This window comes from Danio rerio, chromosome 21 (assembly GCF_049306965.1).
Source record: "Danio rerio strain Tuebingen ecotype United States chromosome 21, GRCz12tu, whole genome shotgun sequence".
NCBI classification, from domain to species: domain Eukaryota; kingdom Metazoa; phylum Chordata; class Actinopteri; order Cypriniformes; family Danionidae; genus Danio; species Danio rerio.
In genome coordinates, this window is record NC_133196.1 from 39,036,654 (window position 1) to 39,062,924 (window position 26,271).

A 26,271-nucleotide genomic window follows, 5' to 3' on the forward strand; every position below is an offset into this window, starting at 1 on the left:
GTACAGGTCTAGACTTAATGATGATCATCTTCAAGCCATACTGAGGGTCTCAACTGCTTCCGCTCTAAAGCCAAATGTGGTTCAGATTTGTGAGAAGAAGCGCTGTCAAGTCTCTGGCAGTAAGGAGTAGGCAAAAGATGCCATGTTCAGAAGAACTGTTCATAATCTTCACTCAATGTTCTATCAATGTTCAGGATAATTCATGTTCAGAAGAAATAATTAAAACTGTTAATAATGACATTTGAGGAGTTTTTTTTTGTGAAATCCCTTATGCGGCCCAGCCTCACCCAGACTTTGCCTCCTGCGGCCCCCAGGTAAATTGAGTTTGAGACCCCTGCCTTAGTTACTCTATTTTATTTCTGACAGCAGAGTTGATGGGATATTAGCTGAACCAGCAATTAATTAAGTAATTTGGCAGTAAGTAGTTTAGTGGACTGTAACTATAGATAAAATGGTAAAATTGGTAACTGCTAAAGGAATCAAGTTAAGCTATAAAAATGCAAACAATTACAATTTAACTAAAAAGACATTAATATAGCTCATTTAAAAACAACACAATTTAACCTAAGTGCTTTGCAGTGGTTATTATGGACACTATAAGGAAGATACCCCCATCTTCTAGCAGATCAAGATTGACCAAGAGGGACACAAGGAATGTTTTTTCCTACGACACATTTACAAAAATGCAATTTTGTTCTACCTGAACTATGACCTAATCCTGGCTTAGCCTAAACCCTGCTTTTACGTTTTATATTTAGGGTGATTAATTTAAATTAATTGCATTTACATTTTGTTATTAAAATTATAATCAAGTATTTACTAGAAGCAAACATATAAAAAATAGAAATAATATAATATAATATAATATAATATAATATAATATAATATAATATAATATAATATAATATAATATAATATAATATAATATAATTTAAATCTTTATCATTTTTAGATTGGTAATGGATTTTTTAAAATTAATATTTCTTAAGTTTTCTTTTCAAGGTACTCTACTACTAACTGAGCATAAAGAAACTTTTGCTCATTCGGCCTCCACTCAATTTTCTTGCATGAGATTTAAGCCTAAAAGTGCTCACTGTTCAGTTGTAGGATGTGTGTAGTTATAGGATACCAAACCTTTTGTGCACTGCCACAAGCACCACAAATGACATCGCTTTTGGCATGAGCATATGCTTGTAAAAACAGGCTTGAACGTCTTAAAAGTAATGTTTTCTAAGTACAGTAGAGGTCAGTATATAGCCATCACAGTAGCAGGGTAAAAAAGAACAGACTCCAGAAAGTCGAATAATAAATCAAAACATAAAGACTGATGCTGCTCTGCATCTATTAAAGAAATATTGAATTAAATGAGGAAATAAAGGTATTCATTAATTATCTGCATTGACCTTTAATATAATCTACTTGCACAAATACTTAAATTCACATTTGATGTGAATCATATGCTCTTGTTTGCAATATAAAATATATCTGACCAGATTTGAGATTGACAAGTGTTAAACCAAGAAGTAATGATAATACATCTTTTATATGCTTTTTTTCCACTTTTGATTAAATTCTATCATATTTTTAACCGATTAGTTTATCGGATAAAAACTTATTACTTTTTTATTTCATGTTTAGCTTATTATAACTATATAAATCCATAAATCAGGGTATTATGTATAAAAGTATATTTTAATATGTGGCAAAAGCCACAAATTGAATTGAATAATCTTAAATTTTGACATTTAAAACATTAAATGAAGTACTGAGTTTGTTTGAACCGTAAAACTAAATAAAAATAAACAAAAAGCAAAACTAGTGTTGTACTCCTATTATATTGGCATTGTGAAATCAAGATAAACATGCTGACAACAATAATTTGTTGAAATGTTAAAATTAGGAATCCTAAATGCACAACAAATATTTCTATTTGAAATCCGAGGTAGAAATCAGAAGAGCAGGTAAACTTTCACTGCTCAGTACACAGATGTTATGTTATTCGCATTCGCTGAAAACCACAACATTGACTATATTCTACTACTGCTGTTTGCTGATCTTAAACACACCGTTTCATGTAAGCTAGTCATTTTTTATATTTTATGCAGATGCCCTGCACAAAAAAATACCTTATCATCCCGGTCAATCTGAATTAAACCTTTTCAAATAGAGCTATTCAAATGATCTGCTGAAATTATATTCATATAACATATATCGCAGCAAAACAAAATATCGAAAATTAACAGAATATATAATGTCAGATTTTTCCAATATCGCACAGCTCTAGTATGTGTCGTATGTTATAGTGACTGGCTGGAATGTAATGTAGCCTACTATAAAAATTTAATTTGTCATTTAATTTTCATTGCATGGTTGTGTTCACATTACTTTGTATTTTTCTTGGAGCAAAACATATAATAATAATACTGAATTTTAAAGCAGTTTAACATTTTAAAGCTTTATTATTGGGTATAACGTCATTTAATGACTACTTATTTCTTTACGGAATGCTTACGAACAACTAATTATGAACAAACTAGGAACTAAACAACAAATTTAGTTACAAACTAGCTAGTAGTTACTAAGCGCTAGTGTATTGTTGTCAAAAGTATCGAGTTTAGTACCAATCGTTACTGAACACATTGTTAAACAGCACTCAACAGAAATGACTAACGAACTAATGACCTTCACAGCCAATCACAGTCATTTCTGTTTTGCACATGAACACAATAGCCGCATTTCCACTATCGGGCCAGTGCGAGCCAGGGCTTTAATCGGGCCGGGGCGGGCCAATAGCCCGGGAGGTTGAGAAATGAGGCTGAAATCATGTCGCGTTTCCACTGTCGGGCTAAAGCTCACAGCGCGTCACGCAAACACCGCCCACAGAACGTCCCCGAATCAAACGTCACACAACCCGCCCACTTCAGGGGGAATGAGGCAGATAAAGCACACCATAGAATCATCACGAAACGAAACCATTAAAATGAAGACAACCGAAACAAACAAACGACACGTTACTGTACAGCAGTACATTATATGTCTATACGCACAGACCTGTGTATTTCCATTCATTACATTTGTTTACTCGCCGACCGACTGCATTGTGCATGGAGTGCTCTCGCCACTAACGCAGGGACCCAACACAGAGAGCGCACACATTCATAATATAAAGCCACAGAAATTCTCCGTTATAACTCGATATGGCATGTATTTTTTAACATCCTTGTGTTGATAGAAGTCGTGTTAAGTTTTCAGCACAAGAGCGAGTAGCCTAATAAAATATAGCCATATTTGTTGGGCTCGGCAGCTATTCACTAAAACTCCTCATTTAAAGTTTCATTTATAAATTTAACCACGTCATATAAAAACAAAAACAGTTGTTTGAGGATTTAGAACACATTTTGTGTTTGGACTTTCCCCCATATGCGTTTAAACAGCGAGTGCTGCGCAGGACTGAGTGACAGAAAAAAAGGTATAGGAGATTCTGCTTTCACTCACCCAAATAATGCTCTGTTTGCGCGATTTGATTAATATCATCGTATCCAAATACTTTATAAATATTTACTTATATAAATATTTACTTTATATAAATATTTTAAACCTTCTCCGGTGTTTATTGTTTTTAAAAAATATCGAAAATCTTTTTTTTTTTCAGACAGGTCTTTGCAAAATGAAAGTTAGGCTATATGTGGCTTTAAAACGGTTTGATTTATGTATTGTATATAGGCTACCTACATTGTTATAGTTAGCTTTTGTTTATTTTATATTGGTTAATTTATTTAATGTGATTTTATATATATCCGATATTTGTAATTCTTTAAATTATATTTCAATATACCTTAGGCTATTTTATCAAGATATGACAATATATTGTTTAAAGTCTACGAAAGTGGGCACGTATTTTGTTAAGTTTATGTCTTTCTGTTGTATTTATATGTGTATTCTCTCCAAAATAAATAAATAAAAAAGCCGCTCGCGGCATAACAGAGCTGTGAAGCGCTTTTGCCTGGTCTCACACACACATACAGGCATCTAAACGTGCACAAACAAACAAACATTTTAAACTTGACAAAAACTCTCGAAAACCTTTACTGTCTGATGTGTTTTTAATATGGTGTAAAGATTATTATGCGTTATTGAAACATAAAGGAGGACGCAGCAAAGAACGTCACTATAAATTAAAACTACTTTATTATTTTATGCAGCAGCCTTTCATTTAAAAGGGAAACATAAGGGTGATCTTACGCAAAAAGACCCCAGACTATAAGGCTAGATGTTTTCTTTCCCTTATTTCTTTATTTGTTTGGCGCATGTACTCATGTGCGATCAGAAAACTGTCCGCCTCTCCTTTCACTCCGCCCCGAAGCCCCAGCTGGCCCTCCTTGGCCCAAGGTATTCGGCGGGCCGAAAAAGGCCGGCCGCTGGCCCCAAGAAAGCCCCGCTTTGGCCCGATTAGGCCCCGGAAGTGACAGTGGAAACCCCACTGGCCTTGGCTCGCCCTGGCTCGCTCGCTTTAGGCGCGATAGTGGAAACGCGGCTAATGGCCAATCAGTGGTGTTTATGAACATGCTTGACAGCACTCAAATGTTAGTGGGAAATGGATATTTTAAAAATTTCAGTAGCGATTGGTACCAAACTTGATACTTTTGACTACCCTACTCAAGTGTGGAGTACATTCCAGTTAAGCAAGAACTTACAAACCACTGTCGCAACCCTACCCAGGGCTGTCATTTTTATATTTAATGCAGAGGACAAACCAGTTGACAGAGATGGCCTACTTTACAACACTTCTGTTTCCTGCGACTGCAACTCTAGACTGATATGACAGCATCTAACTTTACCCCTTAATCAAGCCCTCGCTCCTCCGCTGAGGCTTATCTAATGAAGGTCAATTAGTGTTTATTTACTTTTTTTTCTGCTGATGCCATCCAATCGGGCTTTGCTAAATCAGGTGAGTGCTGCGTTTGATTTCCCTGTGGTGTGACTGCTGTAATTAAACCATCTTGTCCCTTCCGCTTCTGTCCACTTTGCTGATTTGCAGAGTTTCAAAAAGTCTACAACTGCCTGGATATCAGCATAAAAGAGCGAGGAGAGTCCTACTACCAGGACATGATGACTGCGGTGGTCAAAGAATTTGAGGAAAAAGGTACAGTGGAAGTTAATTTTTTTTTATTATAATGGTTTTTTTTTTTGGTCTTTCTTAAAGTAATTAGAAAAAGTTGTATTAGTTCTAGTTAGTTCACCTAAAGATGAAAATTTTGTTGTAAATTTATGACTCTAATGTTGATGTAAACTCCCAAAAACTTAACTCAACTTAGGAACACAGGTTTTGATTTTGACCTGAGACATTAAAAGTCATCATAACAGTAACTGTAATCATAAACTGTTCTGCCCCAAGAACAACTTTGTAACACCTCATCAGTGTTAGGAAAGTTGCTTAAACAAAATAATCAATTTCTATATGCATCATTAACAATTGTGTTTAAGTTACTTTTCTGAATACTTTGTCTGAAAAGTTGTTAAAAGTAAAAATCTACATAAATCTCAAGACATTAAATAGAACTAGGCCCACACGGAATCTGTGTGCGCAGAAATCCGCAGATTTATAGCCCATCATTTAGTCTATGTATTTACTTGTGTGAATGTGTGTACATTTCAGCTTTTTAATATATTTTATCTAGTATTATTGTGACGTAATAGCAGAAATATTAAAATGCTCATATGATTTATTTACAGTACAGCTTGTAAAGTAATATTTTTTGTCTTTTAGTAGAAAAAATATATTAGAGACTTGCTTTGTTTACCAAATAAGTGGATCTAATTGGATTTGCATTGTAAACATTGAATAAAAGTTAAAAGGGGATTATTTTTATTTCATATATAAACTTTTTAATTATGACACTACTAAAATCATTCCATATAAATCCGCAAATTATTATTATTATATATTTTTTTGACACAATTCTCTGTAGAAATTACAAAAAATATCTGCAGATTCTGTCTGGCCCTAAATAGAACTTAAACTCTAAATTGATTACATTTTAGTCTTTTTTTTCAGGACCTTTTAGTTTAGCTTTTTTTCTTTAATTAAAAATTATATATATATATATATATATATATATATATATATATATATATATATATATATATATATATATACATAAACACACACACATACATTTATATTTATATAATAATAAAATATAAAATAATAATTATATTATTTTATTAAAATATATATATATATATATATATATATATATATATATATATATATATATATATATATATATATATATATAAAAACTTAAAATCATTAAACTTAAAATATAAATATAACATTAACACTGCACTGTGCTGACAAGTAAAAAAAATAAAAATAAAACGTCAACATTCAAATTGAAATGTGCTTTTAAAAGTTAATTAAAAATGGCACTGTTCTTAAAGTAAAAAAAAAACTGCTGCACTTACATGTAAAGTATTATTATAAAGTATCCTATTCATCAAAACCTGGAAAAGTTCCTTGGACCTCATAAATATAGGCTACTTGTCATCAAATTGATATATAAACTCTTTTTGATAAATTTTGTAATAGATGTTACATGCAAATATGATTTATTTGTGTATCTTTGAAATCTAAACATTCACTTATATTTTAAATCTATGAATTGAATTTACATATTTAAATTAGATATAGGATCTGTTTACTGTGCGTTAGAGTAGGCTTTGTGTATCAGAAAAGCAAGTGATTATATTATTCCTGTCAACATTGGGATATAAAAATACAAGATACGCCCCCAATAACCGTTATAAATATGCGGAGGAATTTAGCATTAAATTATAGAATACATAACAAACATTAGATAATTTATAATAAAATAAAAGGTTTAGCATATTAAAATAAATTTACTAATCATATTGGTGTTCTCATACGTGTTAAAGGCTTAAAAGTGTGTTCATTTTTGTACTTTAATTATTTAGCTATTCCTCCGCATACCACTAAAAGGAAACCTGCGTACCACAGTTTGAGAACCAATGCTTCAAGACATTCTCATGATGGTGTTATCCTTGTTTCTGTCTGCAATGGCATGTAATACTGTGTGCTTTTATTTTGTCTACACAATATTGTCATAGTGCACAGCCCTATCTAAATGAAAGTTGCATTAAATTAAAAGTATAATTCCTGAATCAAAAGTCGAGATCAAGGTCCTATAATGCATTTCATAACCTTAAATAAACACCTGTGAACTATACTATAGATTTTCAATGCAAATTCAATACAATATACACCATCTTTTTTTAACCAGGAGATTTAATTGAGCCAGAAGTTTTTACTGCGCAATCAACAATAAGCTGAGTTTGCTGTCAATAGAGTTTGTTTTTTCCTGAGTTGCACATTTCTAACCGCACATTTCCAGTAGGGGGCAGTGTTGTTTTACGCTTGACTTGATTCCCTCTTTCACATTCTCCGTCGCTCCTCTTCTCTCTCTCGTCAGGGCTGGTGGAGGTGGACGAGGGCAGGAAGATAGTGTTTGCTCCTGGCCAGTCTATTCCCCTGACGATTGTCAAGTCGGATGGAGGCTATACTTACGATACCTCGGATCTGGCTGCCATCAGAAATCGTCTGTTTGACGAGAAAGCTGACATCATCATCTACGTGACAGACAGCGGCCAGGTGTGTGGGTGTAGATCTGGATCTCTGGGTAGCTTGTGTCACAGAGAGTGTTGTAAAATCTTGAACATGCCCCGGAGCACAGTCCTTCCCGCAGATATCTGATGTGTATGAGGACACGTGCAGCAGGGGTCAAGGGCGCCGCATTCACCCCAGAATTCAAAGCATGTATATTTTTTCGAAATGTGTTCGGTAGACTCCTCAAATATTAATGTGGTCTGGGTCAGGAACACGGTCTGCTCACATCGCTACACGTCTGCTTTACAATTCTGCACTGTGTTGACAATTTGGGTGAATATAATGAAGGAGTCATCATAAAGAACTTGATCGCAGAATGTGGGGGTTTTATTTGATTTTTTTTTATGTTCTTGTAATGAATAGCAGGGCCTGTATTTACAAAACGTTTTATATGATCACTAAAAGTTCTTCTAAATAGAAGTAAAAGATTTAACTGAGTTTTGGTGCACCCAAAAAGCAAAATCATGTCAATTTCTCATCCACGTATCGTTTCCAATTCTTAGAGACCTTCGTTCATCTTCAATACACAAATTAGAAGGTTAAGGTGCTCTAGAATTGGCCAGCCCAGTCACCAGACTTAAACATTATTAAGCATGTCTGGGGAAAAATGGAGGACGTATTGAAGATGAATCCATAGAATTTTGATGAACTCTGAGAGTCCTGCAAGAAGGCTTTCTTTGCCATTCCAGATGAATTTATTATTTAGTTATTTGAGTCATTGCAGCGATGTATGGATGCAGTTGTCCAAGCTCATGGGTGTTACACAATATTAATTATTTTTCAACTGCACCATGATGACTTTATATTCTATACTGCACATTATTTCTGTTAAGTGATACGACTTTTGTCTAAGCAAAGTCAGACCTTACTGTCCTAATTAAATATTTAAAAATCAAGGAATGATCATATTTTATTTTGGTAAAATAAGTGTAATCTAGAGGCCTTTGCCTTTCATGTAAGCCACTGCTGATACCAAATGATCAACTAGAAGTGAAGTTATTATTTGTCGTTCCTAAAACTTGGACTTTTGTCAGGTAGTGTATTGCCTTGTCCCTCATCCACTGTAATTTGCCGGCTAGCTCAAAAGTAACAATGAACTTGCAATGCCTGAACAAAATGCCAAGTGCTTAACCATGAGTGTAAAACGGCTACTTAACAACTTGCTATGCCGCAGACGCTCAAAAAATGGGGTGGTACTATTGTCACCAACAGAAAACAAACGCTTCGGTGGACAAAAGTCCAAAAAGTTGTTGTCTACATTAATATAAAAAATGTCTGTTTTAGTTTACTCAAAAAGAAAAATTATGTAAACAGTAATTTCTCATCCTCATGTCGGTTTTTAATTTTTAGAGACCTTCGTTCATCTTTAAAACGCATATTAAGATGTTTTAGCCCTCTCGTCAACCATTTTAGCTACAGCAATGGTCACAAGATATTCAAAGTGCTGAAAAAGAACCAAAAACTTTGGTAGCATTTTATTTTTATGGTCCATTTGAGAATTAGCAGACTGTAGGCTTAATATCTGTTGATAATGCTGTTAAACAGACATTTAACTGACCATAAACTTTGCAATTAAATGTCAACTTCGCTAACCCTAACCCCAGCCCTAACCCCAACCTCTACTTAAAATCTAATGAGAACTAGTTGGCATGTAGATGCAATTTAACTTAAATTCAACAAACAGACCATCAAAATAAAGTGTGACCAAAACTTTGTCTAAACATTCTACATGACTTCAGTGTCTCAACTGTAATCATACATAGTTTCAAGAACAATTTTGTCTGCCAAAAAAAAGTCAAAAACTACTTTGTTTGCCAATGGCTTTCTCCTCAGGCTAGGTTGTGCATTTACTATGGGGAATACAATACTTGCTTTCTTGGGCTCTTGACTCTTTAATAGCAATTGGGCACCTTTTTTAAACCACTTAATTCACATGTAATGTTTTGGATATTTTTGGTCTCAAGAACATTGTTGTCGATGGAGGGTAAGGGAGCTCTCTGATTTCATTTAAAATATATTAATTTTTCATTCAAAGACAAACAAAGGTCTCAGGGGAGTAGAATATTGTTAGGGTGAGCAATTAACTCCCTAAGAACCAAGAACTTTCCATTTTTTTAAGTGAACTAATCCTTTAAAACCTATTCATAAAGCTGCTGAGACCAACTTTTACTAAGGATTTGATTCTTAAGCTAAGAGCCTTATTAATGCAGTGATGACCTCATTGCTACAAATGATGTCAACAGGCTTACTAATTATGCACACAAGTGATTGGCTGAGGTTGAGGGGTCTCGGTCAGAAATTTATTCTTAGGAACTTTTAGAGAGTAGAGCTTGTGTTGCTCTATTCAAATAAATGTTTAGAAATGAAAACATTGATATTTAAATTGAGTGTCTAATTCAACAAGTTTCACAGAACTGGGTTGTGGCTGGAAGGGCATCCGCTGTGTAAAGCGTATGGTGAAATAGTTGGTGGTTCATTCCGCTGTGGTGACCTGACCTCTGATAAATAAGGGACAACGCTAAAGGATAATGAATGAATAATTAAACAAATGGTGATTGTCAGGCTCTTGCACTTGTTTTTTTTTTTGCAAACAGTTAGCGGATATGCATATAAACACCCTTTTAATTACCCGAGTAGAATAATTATTGCTGATAGTAAGACATGCAAATGTTTTGACTGCATTCCTGACAAGTTTTACACCAGTCATAATATTCCCACAATTAAAGCCACACCTTTGTAAATCCTTGTTATTATTAAGAGACCTATCATACAACCAAATTAATATTTTTTGTGTGTGTACTGTAACATTTTACAGCGCCACATTGTTTAAATAACGAATGCATTTGTGCCCATTTGTTTGCTCATTGGGCATGCTGGTCTGAAAAGGCAAGTAAAATAGACTGCATTCTTGGGGGCCCATCATACCAAACGCACTTTGCCGTTCTAAAACACTGAGGCGCACGTAATATTCAAGATTTGTGAAGTCGAACAGCTCCGGATAGCTCAAAACAGTAACCACTAGTCCCTCCTCTGTCTTCAAAAGTCTTGACAACACACACTGCTGTCACCGAACACGGTTTTCCGCAAAGAGTTAACTTTTTTCCAACTGCGAGCGCACAGCAAGCAACAGCAAAAAGTGAGGTGCAGCAGGCGGTTAAAGGGTCACGAAACCCCCCTGTCTCAGCACGGTGTTTTACCACCTCTAGTTTAAAAAAAAGTCAGGAAAGTGGGAAAGTCTAGCTCTATTTAGGTAGAAGTGTCGAGGGAGGGAAAGAGGGAAGGTTTTACATAAAAATGGGAGTTTCCATTTGGGCACGCACTGATTTTCACAGAGGCAAACCAAACACAGACGCAGGAGAGAATGACAGTGACTGTGTTTACATGGACAACAGCAGTGGTGTGAAGTAACTAATTACAAATACTCAAATTACTGTAATTAATTACTTTTTCTCAGGAATTGTAAATTACTGAGTAGTTTTAAAAATGTGTACTTATATTCTTACTTGAGTACATTTTTAGTGCTGTAATTGTACTTTTACTTCACTACTTTCCTTCAACCTGCAGTCACTACTTTATTTTTTCTTATCTATGGTGATTAGGAAAATCAGTCCTGTAATTCCTGTCTAATCAAATCACACATAGAAGGTAAATCTCCTCATAATGAATTACCTCAAGACATGGGCGATTTATAAATGCAACAAACTGTTTGGAATCGTTAAAAGTGTCCAAGAAGACGTCCAAAATCAATATCAGTATTTGACGTCAATAGGATGTTGGTTTAGGATGTTGGTTTGACATTGGATTTTAGTCACTTTCTAACACAACCTAAAGTCAACTAAATATCAACGTCATTTAACGTTGTTATTAGACATCAAAACAACGTTATCCTTAGACACTGGCTAGACATTGAATTTTGGTCACTTGACATTACAACCTAAATCTAACCTAATATTAACGTCCTATGACATTGTGTGCCTACTGGCCAATAACTACATGCACTACAGAATGTTACGTTTACACACATCTACAAGTTACATGTAAACGCATCAGCTTTTCACAGCGTAAAACTCACTACTCATTACTCATGAGTACTTTTAAAAGGGCTACTTTTTACTCATACTTTGAGAAAAATTTACAACAGATACTTTTACTCTACTTGCACTACATTTTTAGGGATGTAATGGTACTTTTACTTGAGTATGATTTTTCAGTTCTCTTTCCACCACTGGACAACAGTAATCGAATTGTTTGCCAAATATTTAATTTGTCGACTTTAACTCCAGTTTGGCACTTTCACTTTCATTCAGGAACATTTCATGCATGCCCCCCACATGACAAACAAGATACTGAATGCGTGGAACTGCTGAAAGAGTGTAGTTTTTTTATGGAATGTTTGATGCCGCACAGCGAATAGGAGAAAAGAAAGATTCTCGTAAATTTTGATGAACTCGGTAGGTAGAGTCAGAAAGCCGTGTGTGTATAGACTATCCTGTCACAAAATATGGCAAAAATTCTGCGCTCTCATAGCAGGAAATAACAATAAAACCTTAATTGCAGCACATTTATAAACAAAACACTGATGACCCATGTCTCTAAACAATTCTTGTTCTTCCACTTGTTTTGGCAACACAATGTGGTGTCTCTCTGCCGTCTGAACACTGTAACCGGTAAAGCAGTCTTCAAAGCCAGCATGCATATTAATGAAGTTGACCTCATTCACTGTAGAGTGCACTGATTGGTTTAAACCAAGTCTATCTTTTGAATTAATGCTGAACATTTAGATGTCATGATGTACTCGCTGGTACAGACATCCAGTCTTCACGCTGGTATACACACAAGGATCTAATCACTGTGACGTAGCTTCAAAAATTAGTTCAAACTAGAAGAACGAATTTGCTCAAAATAACGCAAAAACAACCAGTTTTCACTTTTTAGTAAGAAATATGTGTCCTAATAGTGTTTTTTAGCTGTGTGGGACACATATACGACTGTAAACATCTTAAAAAATGTGTTTTGGTGTTTCATGACCCTTTAAAACATGAGGCGCGCAGGGCGCATAAGCAGCGCACGGAGCGCTCGCGGCGGTTAGTAAATCAATCAAAAAAGGCGCACCTCAACGCAAAAAGTACATTTGGTGTGATCGACCCCTTAGGCTACGTGTTCACCAATCATTTGCATGATATTGTCCTGCCCCTCCCTCACTATGATTTTACGTCTAGCTCAAAAGTGACAATGAACTTGCAATGCTTAAAAAAATACAAAGTGCTCACCCATGAACAGGAAACAGCCACTTGGCAACTTGTTACGCTGCAGGACTTCAAAGATGTGGCGGGACCATTGACGACTAAAAACAAACACTCAGATAGAGAGGGAAAAAAAACGCTTTAGTTGATATGCAGCCTTAACCAACTAAATGTTGATCCAACGTCAGTGGTGCAGTTTAATAAAACTGTAAATATGAAAAATCAAAGGTTTAAAATATAAAATATTATTATTGTCTGTACAAATATAAAAAATGTCTTCATGTCTTAATGGACAGCCATTGCATGTATCAAAATTACCTGTTTGCAGTAATGACAAATGACATTGGCTAATTATTTGACTAATCGATCAGTTTCCTTGCTGGTGAAGCTTTTATTTTTTCCACTTACAAAGTCCGCCATGTAAATAGTGAATCCACCATGAAGCGAATGCAACTGTCTCTTAAAGGCAAAGGGAAATGAGACTTTGATTGGTTTAATGCACATTGTGCACAAAGCACACCCATAACTCATTAAGAGAATTGGGACAGCTCTTAGACTATGCGTTAGGCTCGCCGACTGTTTTTCTCATCCTTAAACTAACAAATGTGGATTCAAACATAGCTTAAGTCTACCTGCGCTGTGTGCTTTAAACCATATGCTTGGATCGTTAAAATAGAGCCCCAAATGCTTGTAAAATGTTTTCTTTCCAAGGAAGATTGGCTGTAACAGCTATTTTAGGATAGCTTGTTGTTTGGTCTTAGATCGTCCCCTTCACTGCCTCTGATGTTACATGAATTTAGGAGCTAGCTTTTTGTGAAATGGACTGACGCACCAATTATTTTTAAGATTTTCTCTTAAGTCGGCAAGTTAAGAGCTTAAGATGCTTTGTAAATATATGCCCATTTATCTAAATCTTTTCTATGTGTGTGTGTGTTTGTGTGTTTTTTTCATTGGCATTGACTGCAACTTTCGGAAGGCAATGCACTTTCAGGTGATCTTTGCTGCTGCTCAGCTGATTGGCTGGTATGATCCCAAGGTCACACGGGTGGAACATGCAGGTTTCGGTGTTGTGCTCGGAGAGGACAAGTAAGTGCACTGATCATTTTAGAAGTCACCTTTGTAGTTTTCCCACCAGGGTGACCCAGAGGGCTGCAACATGTAGTAATCTATAAAAATAATAATGATTTATATTGCTTTATAAATTGATTTCTGATCAGTAGGGCCAAACAAAATCGGCAGACATTTTTTGCTGTTTTTTTTTTTTTTTTTCAAAGTATTGTAAAAATTTGCAGATTTATGCTTAATCGCATAAAAACTTAATATGTTAAAAAAATGTAAACAAAACAAGTCTCTCATAAAAACACATAAAATATAACTTTACAAACTGTATTGTAAAAAAAGTCTTATAAACATTTTCATATTAGTCAGTAATATTAATTAAATTAATTTAAAAATAGAAGAAATATAAGTTTACAAAAGTAAATAAATAGGCTCAAATCTGCGGATTTCTGCGCGCGAAGATTCTGTGTGGGCCTACTGATAAGAAGCCTATTTATAAACAATTATTTTGCCCTCACTTTAAATGCATTGAAATGCTTTACTATGAAAACAATGTTTAATTATTGATTACTTTATTGCAAAAATTTAGAAAGGATTGCATTCAATTTAGTAAGAATGACTAAAGGAAAATTACGAAATATTTCCTCTCAGATTTGGAAGATTCTAAGGAAAAAGCCTTTTATGGTTTCAACAAAAGTAATAAGCAGCAAACTGCTTTTAACGCTGGCAATGAGAAAGCTTTTCTGAGCAATTTGAAATGATTTCTGGAGGATCATAGAGAATGAAAGCTGAAGTGGAATAAATCACAGGAATAAATTAGAGTTTAATATATATTAAAAACCAAGAAGCATTTTTCATAGTATTACCGTTTTAATGTGTTCAATACAATAAATAGAACTTTGGAGAGCAGAAGAAACATTAGGCATTAATATCTTTTAAATGGTAGTTTAATTTTACTATTATATTGTTGCAAGCATTTTTTCAACAACATGTTAAAATACACAATTCTAAGTAAATTAAAATTTTATTTGAAACCTTCATTTATTGCATTAATACTCTCACCGGCCACTTTATTAGGTACACCTTACTAGTGCCGGGTTGGACTGCCTTTTGCCCTCAGAACTGCCTAAATCCTTTATGGCATAGATTCAACAAGGTGCTGGAAATATTCCTCAGAGATTTTGGTCCATATTGACTTGATAGCATCAGGCAGCTGCTGCAGATTTGTCGCTGCAAATTTCCCGTTCCACCACATCTTAAAGGTGCTCTATTGGATTGAGTTCTGGTGGCTGTGGAGGCAATTTGAGTACAGTGAACTCATTGTCATGTTCAAGAAACCAGTCTGACAGGATTCGCACTTTATCACATGGTGCGTTATCCTGCTGGAAGTACCCATTAGAAAAGATTTGTACACTTTGGTCATAAATGGATGGACATGGTCAGCAACAATACTCAGGTAGGCTGTGGCATAGACACAATGCTCAATTTACACTAATCGACCCAAAGTGTGCCAATAAAATATCCCTCACACCATTACACCACCAGCAGCACCCTGAACTGTTACTTTCATGTTGTTGATGCCAAATTCTGACCCTACCATCCAAATGTTGCAGCAAAAATCGACACTCAAACCCTAGCGATGGTTGTGCATGAAAATCCCAGTAGATCAGCAGTTTCTGAAATACACAGACCGGCCCGTCTGGCACCAACAAAGTCACTTAAAGTCACTTTTAAAGTCACTTAAATCACCTTTCTTCCCCATTCTGATGCTCTGTTTGAACTGCAGCAGATCATCTTAACCATGTATACATGTCTAAATGCATTGGGTTGCTGCCATGTGATAAGCTGATTAGAAATTTGCATTAACGAGCAGTAGGACAGGTGTACCTAATAAAGTGGCCGGTGAGTTTATAGTCACATATTAAACTTAAAACAAAATAGTTCATACGTTGTTTGAAGGAGTAAAATCAAGCAAGATGCCCAAGTAGAATATTAATATTCAACTAATCAAAGAAATAATTGACAAACTAATCAGTTATCATAAAAAATAATTACAAGTTGCAGCCCCAGAGCTCCATGCAGCACTAGTTTTACCCGTATTGAAAATATTTGCGCTGAACAGTAATTTATTTTTATATTCTTCATTTCTCTGCTTCATATTTAATATATATATATGAAATGTTTATCCCAGGAAAAAGTTTAAGACTCGTTCAGGAGACACGGTGCGCCTGATGGACCTTCTGGAGGAGGGTCTGAAACGATCCATGGACAAACTGAAGGAGAAGGAGAGAGATAAGGTATATATAAAAAAAAGAGGAAACAAGCACATCCTTGCCTGAAAACGTCCATCTAGCTGGCTTTGTGTGCCATTAGCTTGATTCAGAATAGATCAATGGATCTCAAATGAGACCAGATGCGCTAATGACAATTACTGCCTATATTACTCACAACTCCTTTGTGCTCGGAAATGAAGAGCCTCCTAATGCCTCACTCGCTTGATTGATATCTCACAAATGAGCTTCTAACAGTAAAGGAGTTTGAAAGGGGCAATTATATAATTTCAGACACAAGTAAGCAATGCAAATGCATTTAGACATTTCGAAGAGATAGACGAAATATAACACTTACGATGTTTAGTTTACTTAGGTTGTATTATTTATAAAAACACATCATTTCCCTAAAGCGAATCCGACTTTTGTCAAATGCCTTATTTGTCAGGAACATTGAAAGTAGCATATGCTGCATTAAATTAGGCAGAAAAGTTAGAAAGCGTGTAATCGTGTGCAATGTTCCTGTGAGCATAATCAGTTCGAACCAGCGATGTAGGACAGAGCCAAAATTTGATCTGATCTAAAGCTTTTTTTTTCTTGTTAAAGCACTCTTTAACACTAGTTATCTGTTCATTTTCTTTTAATTGCTTGCTATTCTGTGCAAAATCCAATATGGTGTGTGAAGTGGGTCACATCTACTGATGCTCAAAAGTGAAGTAGAATAATTTCAGTCAAATTTTGTGAAAATGTTTCCCAAATTTTAAAAATGAGCAGATTTAGTTCATTATCAAGGTCAAATTTAACACATTTAATCACAGAAAGCTGCTTTGTTATTGATTTCTTTGCAGAGATGGGTAGAGTAATGTAAAACTAGGATAAAATGCGTGAAGGGATCCCTCCATCTGTTCTTGTAAATGGCATTGTAAATTCTGTTGCTAAATGTAAATTCCTAACTGTAGTTTTTTTTATTTGTTTTTTAGTTGACTAATGTGGTTTCATTGTCAATTCATGTCTCTAAGTGTTTCTGCGTTTCCCATTAGCACATGCAGGCTGATGTACAAATCATTTAACCCTTGTGTAGGGATGTTTCGATCGATCGTTCTGTAATAACGGCCGATAATCACATTTCATTGCTCGATCGGTACGATTGGGGTGTCACGATTAAATAGATTAAATAGCGACGAGATTCCTCATCGAGGTGAAAAGTTGTCTCGTGAGTTCAAATGTTGTCATGATGTAGCGTGAGGGTGAAATTAGCATTGAACATTAGAAGCAATATTGAATTTGACCCGCAAATCAAGTGCCTTGCACACACCTGGTAAGACTGGCCTCTGTGTTGCACATGTCACTCAGTTGGGTGGGCGAGTGTGACGTAACCGCTTAAGCTGTTATTCATGTCCAACCAGAGGCTGCAGATAATGCAGCCACACAAATTAACCATAGACTTTACCATGTGATGGAATATCACTGTAGATGTGCTGAAAGTTGCATTATTGAAGTGCTGTACAGATATTTAAACACCGCAGTCAAACTATTACCATCGTGTAGGAATTTTAGCAGCATTTTGTGACAGGACAGTCCACACTGCTGTTTGACACTACATTCTTTGCACACATTTCTAAGCACACTCATCCTGAACTGCTGGAGACTCAACTCACCTGCAAAATATTTGAATTCTAAGACTATTCCATTCACATGCTTCATCATTAAGGATTTTTTTCAAACTGGAAGGGGTGTTAGAGAGGCCAGCAGGGGGTGCTCAACCTGTGGTCTGTGTGAGTTCTAATGCCCCAGTAAAAGTGTGGGAACACCACAGTCAGTGGCCGCCCTTTTTCGGATGAGACGTTAAACCGAGGTCCTGACTCTCTGTGGTCATTAAAAATCCCATGGCACTTCTCGTAAAAAGTAGGGGTGTTACCATAGACTGTAAAAGATATGGACGTAGTATCTGTGATGGCACCCATAGGTTTCTTAACACTGCAAAAGAAGTTACATGTAGGCTCGGCCAAATGTCGCCATTTTGTTCGCATGTCATCGCACCCAGGGCGATCCCAAAAGGCAATTGACTGTGTTAAGAAACATTAACCCAAACAAAAATACGATGTAAATGCCGAGCTCAGTGGCTAATTAGCTAGAATCAGCTGAGGTGACGAGATGGCGAGCAGCGAGACCTAGCTGTCACTCAAGTCACGCTCCTAGTTATGCAGACTTAATATAACTTAATAAAAAGGAAACGAATGAGTTAAAAAAAAAAATCACTCCCTCACAGTTGTTATAAAGGTTAATCATAGCTAAATGCACTAAAGCCATCATTTGTACCAGGCTGTAAACGTGTTTTTATCAGCTGTAAAAATGGCCAGTTTCCTTTGCAGTCAAAAATCACTTGGACCCCTAGGCAAGTAGATTAATTGCTGTTTTAGTTACTTCCGTATTGGCTTCCCGAGGTAGAGCGGAAGGTTTCCGCTTGGGTGTAACCCCGGTGTCCTGGCCAAAGTCCCTCAATCGGCCCTTACAATCATGGCCTCCGAATTGGCTGTATCTCTGTCTCTCCACTCCACTAATAGCTAGTGTAGTGAGTGCCATTTTCCTGTGGCTGCCGTCACATCATCTAACTGGATGCTGCACACTGGTGGTGAAGTAGAGAGACCCCCTCATGATTGTGAATCGCTTTAGGTGTATGGCCATACACAATAAAAGCGATATATAAAAATACACGTTACATTACATTAAAATAGTGTAAAAAGCTTGTCTTGTTCTCATGAACTCAATCTTAAAGCTTTAATGATTTTCTGGGCAGCATCTTCACAGTAATCGTGTACAGAAATTGAATAATCAAACGTAAAAGAGCATTGCTTAGTCTTCACCATATAAATAATAATTTAATAACATTTATTTTTTAAAACTTGATGCTCTTTATGTTCAACTTTTACTCTATAATGGTTCAATTCTGCAGTGTTTCCTCAAATTTCACGTGTTTTGACCTGTGGAGTCTGGTCATCTACATTCATAACTCAACATTGCTGATCTTGTGATGCGACTATTGCGCACACGCACATTGTGATATGATATATTGTGCAGCCCTACTTTATATATGCACAATGCTATTTATTTGAGATATGGAATGATTGTAAGAAAATGTCTGAAAATGTGCAAAAACTGGTGCACAGTGTGTTTTCTACAAGTGGTTTGTCACGCCCACTCACTTGTGTGAGGCCGCTCACTCAAAATTGCATAACGTTTTAAGGTTAGCATGTGGTGTGGTGGGGGTAGAGTAGAGGGCGCCCTGGTTTTGTTCACAGGGGTTCAGGTGATCGCGGAATAGATTTGTTTTTAGTTTGAATGATACTAGTAATTGTAGTTTGTAGTTCTGTCCTTCTGTGTAAGAGTAAGAGTATTGTGTAAGAGTATTGATGTGTTACATGATGTGAGTATCGATGTGTTACAGGTGCTGACTCCAGAGGAGCTGGAAAAGGCTCAGCAGGCCGTGGCCTTTGGCTGCATTAAATATGCAGATCTTTCCCACAACCGCATCAATGATTACGTCTTTTCGTTTGACAAGATGCTGGACGACAGGGGCAACACTGCAGCCTACCTCCTCTACGCTTTCACACGCATCAGGTGAGACCCACATCAAGTAGGTATTGATCTACGTAAATGATGTATTGCTTATTTTTGCTTTGTCCATTCACATTTGTTTTTATAGCATTTAAATACAGATTGCTATTGGATAATATGTAATCTTATCAGTGTTGTGTAAGTTACTTTAAAAAAGTAATAGATTACTGATAACTACTGGAAAATTGTAATCTGATTACATTACTAATTACTTCATATAAAAAGGAGTCAGATTACTAATTACTTTTCTTTTAAGTTACTTTAAAAAATAAAAAATAAAAGATAAATATAAAAATACAAAATAAACTGCAGCTCGCTTTTCGGAATTGACATATTCAAAATACTTGAAGTTTGCCCAAAACTTAAAATTCTCTCATCATTCAATTTTTCCAATCCTGTTTGTCTTTTCATTTTTACACAAAAGTAAACATTTGGAAGAAAACTGGATACCTGTAACTATTGACATCCATAGTATAAAAAAGCACTGCAGTGTTTGGGTGTTCTGTGTTTGTCTGAGGTTATAATCTACCTAAATGTGTACAATATATTCCAAAGAATGAAGCTGGGCTTTTGGCTGGGCCACTCAAGGATATTCAAAGAGTTGTTTTGAAGCCACATTATATTTGGGCGGTGTGCTTTAGGTCATTGTCCTGCTAGAAGATGAACCATCGCCCCAGTCTGAGGTCAAGAGCACTCTGAAGCAGGTTTTCATTCAGGATGTCTATGTACATTGCGGCATTCATCTTTCCCTCTTTACTGATTAGTCTTCCAGTTCCTGCTGCTGAAAAACATCCCCACAGCATGATGCTGCCACCACCATGCTTCACTGTAGTGATGGTATTAGCCTGGTGATGAGCAGTGCCTGGTTTTCTTCAAACGTAACGCCTGGCATTCACTCCAAAGAATTCAGTTTTAGTCTCATCAGACCCGAGAATTTTGTTTCTTATGGTTTGAGAGTCCTTCAGATGTATTTTGGCAAATTCCAGGTGGAGAGTGGCTTCTGTCTGGCCACTCTACCATACAGGCCTGATTGGTGGATGCTGCATAGATGGTTGTTCTTCTGTAAGGTTCTCCTCTCCACAGAAGAGCTCAGACAGAGTGACCATCAGGTTATTGATCAACTCCCTGACTAAGGCCCTTCTCACTCAGCTTAGAAGGTCGGCCAGCTCTAGGAAGAGTCCACTGTGCTCATTGGAACTTTTAGAGCAGCAGAATTTTTTCTGTAAACTTCCACAGCCCTGTGCCTCGAAACAATCCTGTCTCGGAGGTCTACAGACAATTCCTATGTCTTCATGCTTAGTTTGTGTTTTGACATGCACTGTCGACCCTGGGACTTTATATAGACAGGTGTATGCCTTTTCAAATCATGTCCAATCAACTGAATTTACCACAGGTGAACTCCAATTAAGCTCCTATTAAAATGAAACAGAATGTACCTGAGCTCAATTTAGAGCTTCACAGCAAATGCTGTGAATACTGATGTACATGTGATTTTTCAGGTTTTTTATTTTTAATGAATTTGCAACAATTTCAAAAAATATTTTTTCTCGTTGTCATTATGGGGCATTGTGTGTAGAATTTAGAGGAAATAAATGAATTTAATTAATTTTGGAATAAGGCTGTAAACATAAAAAAATTTGGAAAAAGTGAAGCGCTATAAATACTTTCCGCATGCACTGTATAGAGAGAATGCATGTGCAATACCCATTTTTAACAGCTGTCTAAAGTGAAAGTATGTGAGAGTAGCCAAAATTAACGCGCTGTCATCATTACTATTAATCAACAACAAATGACTGAAAAACAACGCTAAGACTGAAATTAGGATACATGGCCTTGAGAATGTCACGTCATGTCATTTTCATTTGCTTATCCGGTGCCGGGTCACGTGTGCAGCAATCTTAGGGCTGCATTACTGCTGCCGCTGGACCAATCTGCCTGTTAATAGCACACTCGGCAGCAAACCGCACCAGTGCATGCTGAAGTCCTTGTTCGATGAAGCCAACAGAACAACATTGTCTGTGAATAACAGAGATGAAATCCTTTGGTCCCCGAACCAGACCCCCTCCAGCTCAACGCTGCACTTTGAAATTCCATCCACCAAAATTCTGAACGGAATTGGTGACAAAGGGCAGCCCTGCCAGAGCCCAACATACACTGGAAAGTTTGACTTATTGCCGGCAATGAGAACCAAACTCCTACTCTGTTCATAGACAGTCCTTAACAAAGTGCCTCTGACCCCATACTCCCAGAGCACCCTCCCCAGAATGCCACGAGGGACACGGTCGAATGCCTTCAAGTACACAAAACCCATGAACCCTCGAGCACCCTGGTGAGGGTATAGATCTGGTGCAGTTTGCCACGGCCTAAATGAAAACTGCGTTGTTCCTCCTGGATCCTAGGTTAAACCATTGGCCGGATACTCCTCTGCAGTACCCTGGCATAGACTTTCCCAAGGCCTTGAGAATAACTTTTTTTTAATACTGTAAAATGTTAACCAAATTAAACCAAAAACCTTGATCAAAAACCTTGATAAAATCCGAACCCACAATTTTTGAACCAACCCCCAGTATTAACCCATATTTACCTGTTTCAGGTTAAATGCTTAGCTTATTAGTTTTTTAATTATTATTTTTGATTCCCTTTTTCAGAAATGACATGATTATGTGGGTCTGTGCTGGAAGTGTAGTCCTGATTGGTTCCCTATATGGGGGGTGGGAAACAGTTCATCAACACTGCCGGCTCTTCCAGTTCATTCTCACGGGTTGTTGGTCATTTGTTCTCTTGGCAGTTTAAACCGTGTTGCTGTGAGGAAACTGTGTGTGGGACTCGGGGGGCTTTGTGTTTGTATGCACATGAATGAATGTGTGCATCTGCTGTGCAGTCAGAGTGTGTTTTTTTTGGCTGAAATGCGTATGTTTGTGACAGTTTTACTTCTGTTGTTGCCTGAGTGGCTGCTCGGCACAAGTACTCTCTTATTTTTCACTCTTTGTCACCTTCTGTTTGCTCTCCTGTCTCAGCAGGGCTGTTGACCTCATGTCAGAAGCTTAGGGGTACCACAATCCCTCTGGTCTTATGGCTCTCATGCATTTGGAGAGCTTCTATGAGCTGTTCAAAACAATTGGTTACAGAAAATCAAATTTCAGGAGAAGTGTAGGTGGAAATCAGAGCCAGTGACAGGAGAAATGCCAAAAAAATAATTGTTGGACACGGCAGCAGTTGGTGGGGATTTCAGTGTTTTGTTTCTCAGAATGACAGAACTTTATCCTCTAGTTCACTGGCCAAAGGGCTTTTAGATGCTAAGTGGTTTCTTGTTTTTGCTCATGATGTTTTTCTTTTTTAATTTCTTTCCATTGTGCACTTTTCATTTTTATGTGGCTCTCTGCATAAATCTCTAAATTGCTACACTGCAAAAAAATGGCTAGCACTTTATTTTGATAGTACATTTGAGTATTAGTAGACTCTGCTTAATGTCTGTTGATACAGACATTCAACAGACATTTAACTTACTATAAGAAACTTTTCAAGAACAACTTACACTAACCCCAACTCTAACCACAATCTAACAGTCTACTTATAATCTAATGAGAATTAGTTCGCATATAGTTGGGTCCCACTTTATATTAAGTGGCCTTAACTAATATATTCTTACACAGGAATTAATAGTTTGTTACAATGTACTTATTGTGTAAATACATGTATTTACTGTGTACCTATGCTTGATTAAATACATGTATGTAATTACATCTGTAATTAACTTTTGTAATTACGTTTGTAAATACGCTGTTGACCATCCCTTACACCTTAACCCACCATTAAACCTACCCATGCCACCAAACCTGTCCATAACCCAACCTCTATCCCAACTCAAAAGCACCACAAGTGTTCTCAAATACATTATAAACACAGTAAGTACATTGTATTTATTTTTTGATGTAAGTACATAGTACTTAAGGACACTTAATATAAAGTGGGACCTATAGTTGTAATGTAACTTAAATTTAACAAACGGACCATCAAAATAAAGTGTGACCAAAAATATTCTTTCATGGGGGTTTCTGTGTCTTTTTTAGTCCAAATATCTAAAGATTCGGCAACACTTTAGAATAACTACACACTATGAATCATCTATTAAGCATGTGCAAATAGTGAATTTATTATTTGTTAAGCGTTAACTCTACATTAATAAACATTAGTAGGCTGTTTATAATGGCAGATATGAATGCTCTGTTCTTGACTTGTAAGCACACACAGTTGAAGTCATAATTATTAGACCCCTTTTGATTTTTTTTGTTTTCTTTTTTAAATAATTTGTAAATGTTTAACAGAGCATTTTCACAGTATGTCTGATAATATTTTTTCTTCTGAAGAAAGTGTTATTTGTTTTATTTTGGCTAGAATAAAAGCAGTTTTTAATTTTTAAAAAACCCTTTTAGGGACAAATTTATTTGCCCCCTTTTTTTTTTCGAGTCTACAGAATAATGCAAAAAAACAGAAATGTGCAAAAATCTAGAAAATCTTGAAGGCAGGTGCTCGATCAAAAAACAAACATTTGTAGCAAAAGATCCAAAGAAAATTGGCACACTGCCACTTTAGCTCTCAAAAACACACACATTAAAGATTTTTTGAGAGCTAAAGTGGCAGTGTGCCGATTTTCTTTGAGTCTACAGAATAAACCATCATTATACAATAACTTGCCTAATTACCCTAACCTGCCTAGTTAACCTAACTAATCTAGTTAAGCCTTTAAATGTCACTTTAAGTTGTATTGAAGTGTCTTGAAAGTCAAAAATTATTTACTGTCATCATGGCAAAGATAAAATAAATCGGATATTAGAAATGAGTTATTAAGGGTGCTTTTACACCTGTGAATCAATTCAGTTGTTCCGAAACAGAGATTACAAATGTTACATTGTTGCTCTTTGCTCTTGGAGCGGTTCGCTTTCACACTGCAAAGTTTCTAATCGGACCAAAAGAGCTAAAACAAGTCACGTGTGAGTAAACTCTCCTCACATTGGTGAGGAGTGTCAGGGTTTATTTTGCAGCGTTATGCTCAGCTGTCAGGAGAGGTGGTGGTTTGGTGGTGATTGACAGGGTGCGCGCGTGACGTGTCTGAGGAGAGACGCGGTGGGGAGGGGTGAGAAGGGTGCACGACGATGCCTATTTGAGGACCGGGAGGGAAACGCAAGATTACCGGGAGATCATCACTCGTTTGCGGGCATCCGGAGACTCGCGAAACTTCCTGCCCTACTCATAATTTTCTCTTCATATAGCCGTATGCCTATTACATATCCATAAAACACTGTAATATAACCGCACTTGGATTGGATCGCTTTCTCACTGCAATCGAACCGCTCCAGGGTTCGTTTCAATCGAGCCGTGACCACATCATTCAAGCGATCTCGGAGCGATTACTTTGGCGCGGAACAGAGCGCGATTGCCCTGTTCACATATGCCAAACGAACCGCGCTAACTGGGCAAACGAGATGCGTTCCGAAACAAAAGTGTAGGTGTAAAAGCACCCCAAAACTATTATGTTAAGACATGTGTTGAAAAAATCTCACCTTTAAACAGAAATTGAGGAAAAAAAGTAAACAAGGGGGCGAATAGCTCAGAGGGCCTAATAATTCTGAATTCAACTTTACATAACGGGTTTAATAATTGTACTTTCATACGTGTTATTGATTCATTTTACATGACAAAATTAAGTATCGCATTATTTACAAACCATTTGTATTTAAAAGTAGTTGGGGGTTTTTAAGATCATTCAGAATAAGTTCGTAAATCATTAATAAACTATTCAAATCAACATTTTTATCTTATTATTCAGGCATATATTAATAGTTAATGTGTAGGTTAATAAATGCTGTCATTAAACTTCATCCAGTTTTGTGATCTAAAGTGAGGACTATTTATGCTCTATAAATCCTTAATAAATTACAATTAAAGGCTCAGTACCAAATGAACAATACATCTTTGCTAGCTTATTTAGAAAGTAAAATTTCTGTAAAGTTTACACATTGCTGAATAACAGAAGTTTCAAAATTTAACACATAATTGAAAAAAAAACAACTTTATAATGATTTAACAATATATTGTGATGCAATGTTTAAACTGTACAGTCATTTTATTTTAGTTAAGATTGCAAAGATTTTCGTAATTTTCGTTTGATACAGTTTTATTTGTGTATCTTCAAATTAATAGAATGAATAAAGTCATTTGTTTTCTTTTTTCCTGTTTAGAATATAGCTGAGCATTCAATTGTCATTTATTTGGGATTTACAAAGCATAAATAGATCTCATTCAGATTAGGTCACAAAACTGGATGAAGTTGAGTTAATACAACACTTACCAGCATGCAAAGTAACTATTAATATATGCCTAAATAATAAGAATTATA

The 26,271-nt window shown here is 36.2% G+C and overlaps 1 protein-coding gene across 2 annotated transcripts in view; it reads left to right on the forward strand.

Annotated features, from left to right (window-relative positions):
* Nucleotides 1-26,271, forward strand: part of rars1 (arginyl-tRNA synthetase 1) — a 60,516-nt gene that overhangs the window by 18,407 nt on the left and 15,838 nt on the right. The window contains 5 exon segments of one of the 2 annotated variants that reach the window (NM_200048.1): nucleotides 5,039-5,143; nucleotides 7,494-7,672; nucleotides 13,907-14,016; nucleotides 16,181-16,286; nucleotides 19,705-19,877. In NM_200048.1, the coding sequence (NP_956342.1) occupies nucleotides 5,039-5,143; nucleotides 7,494-7,672; nucleotides 13,907-14,016; nucleotides 16,181-16,286; nucleotides 19,705-19,877 (673 nt within the window). 2 annotated transcript variants of the gene reach the window in all.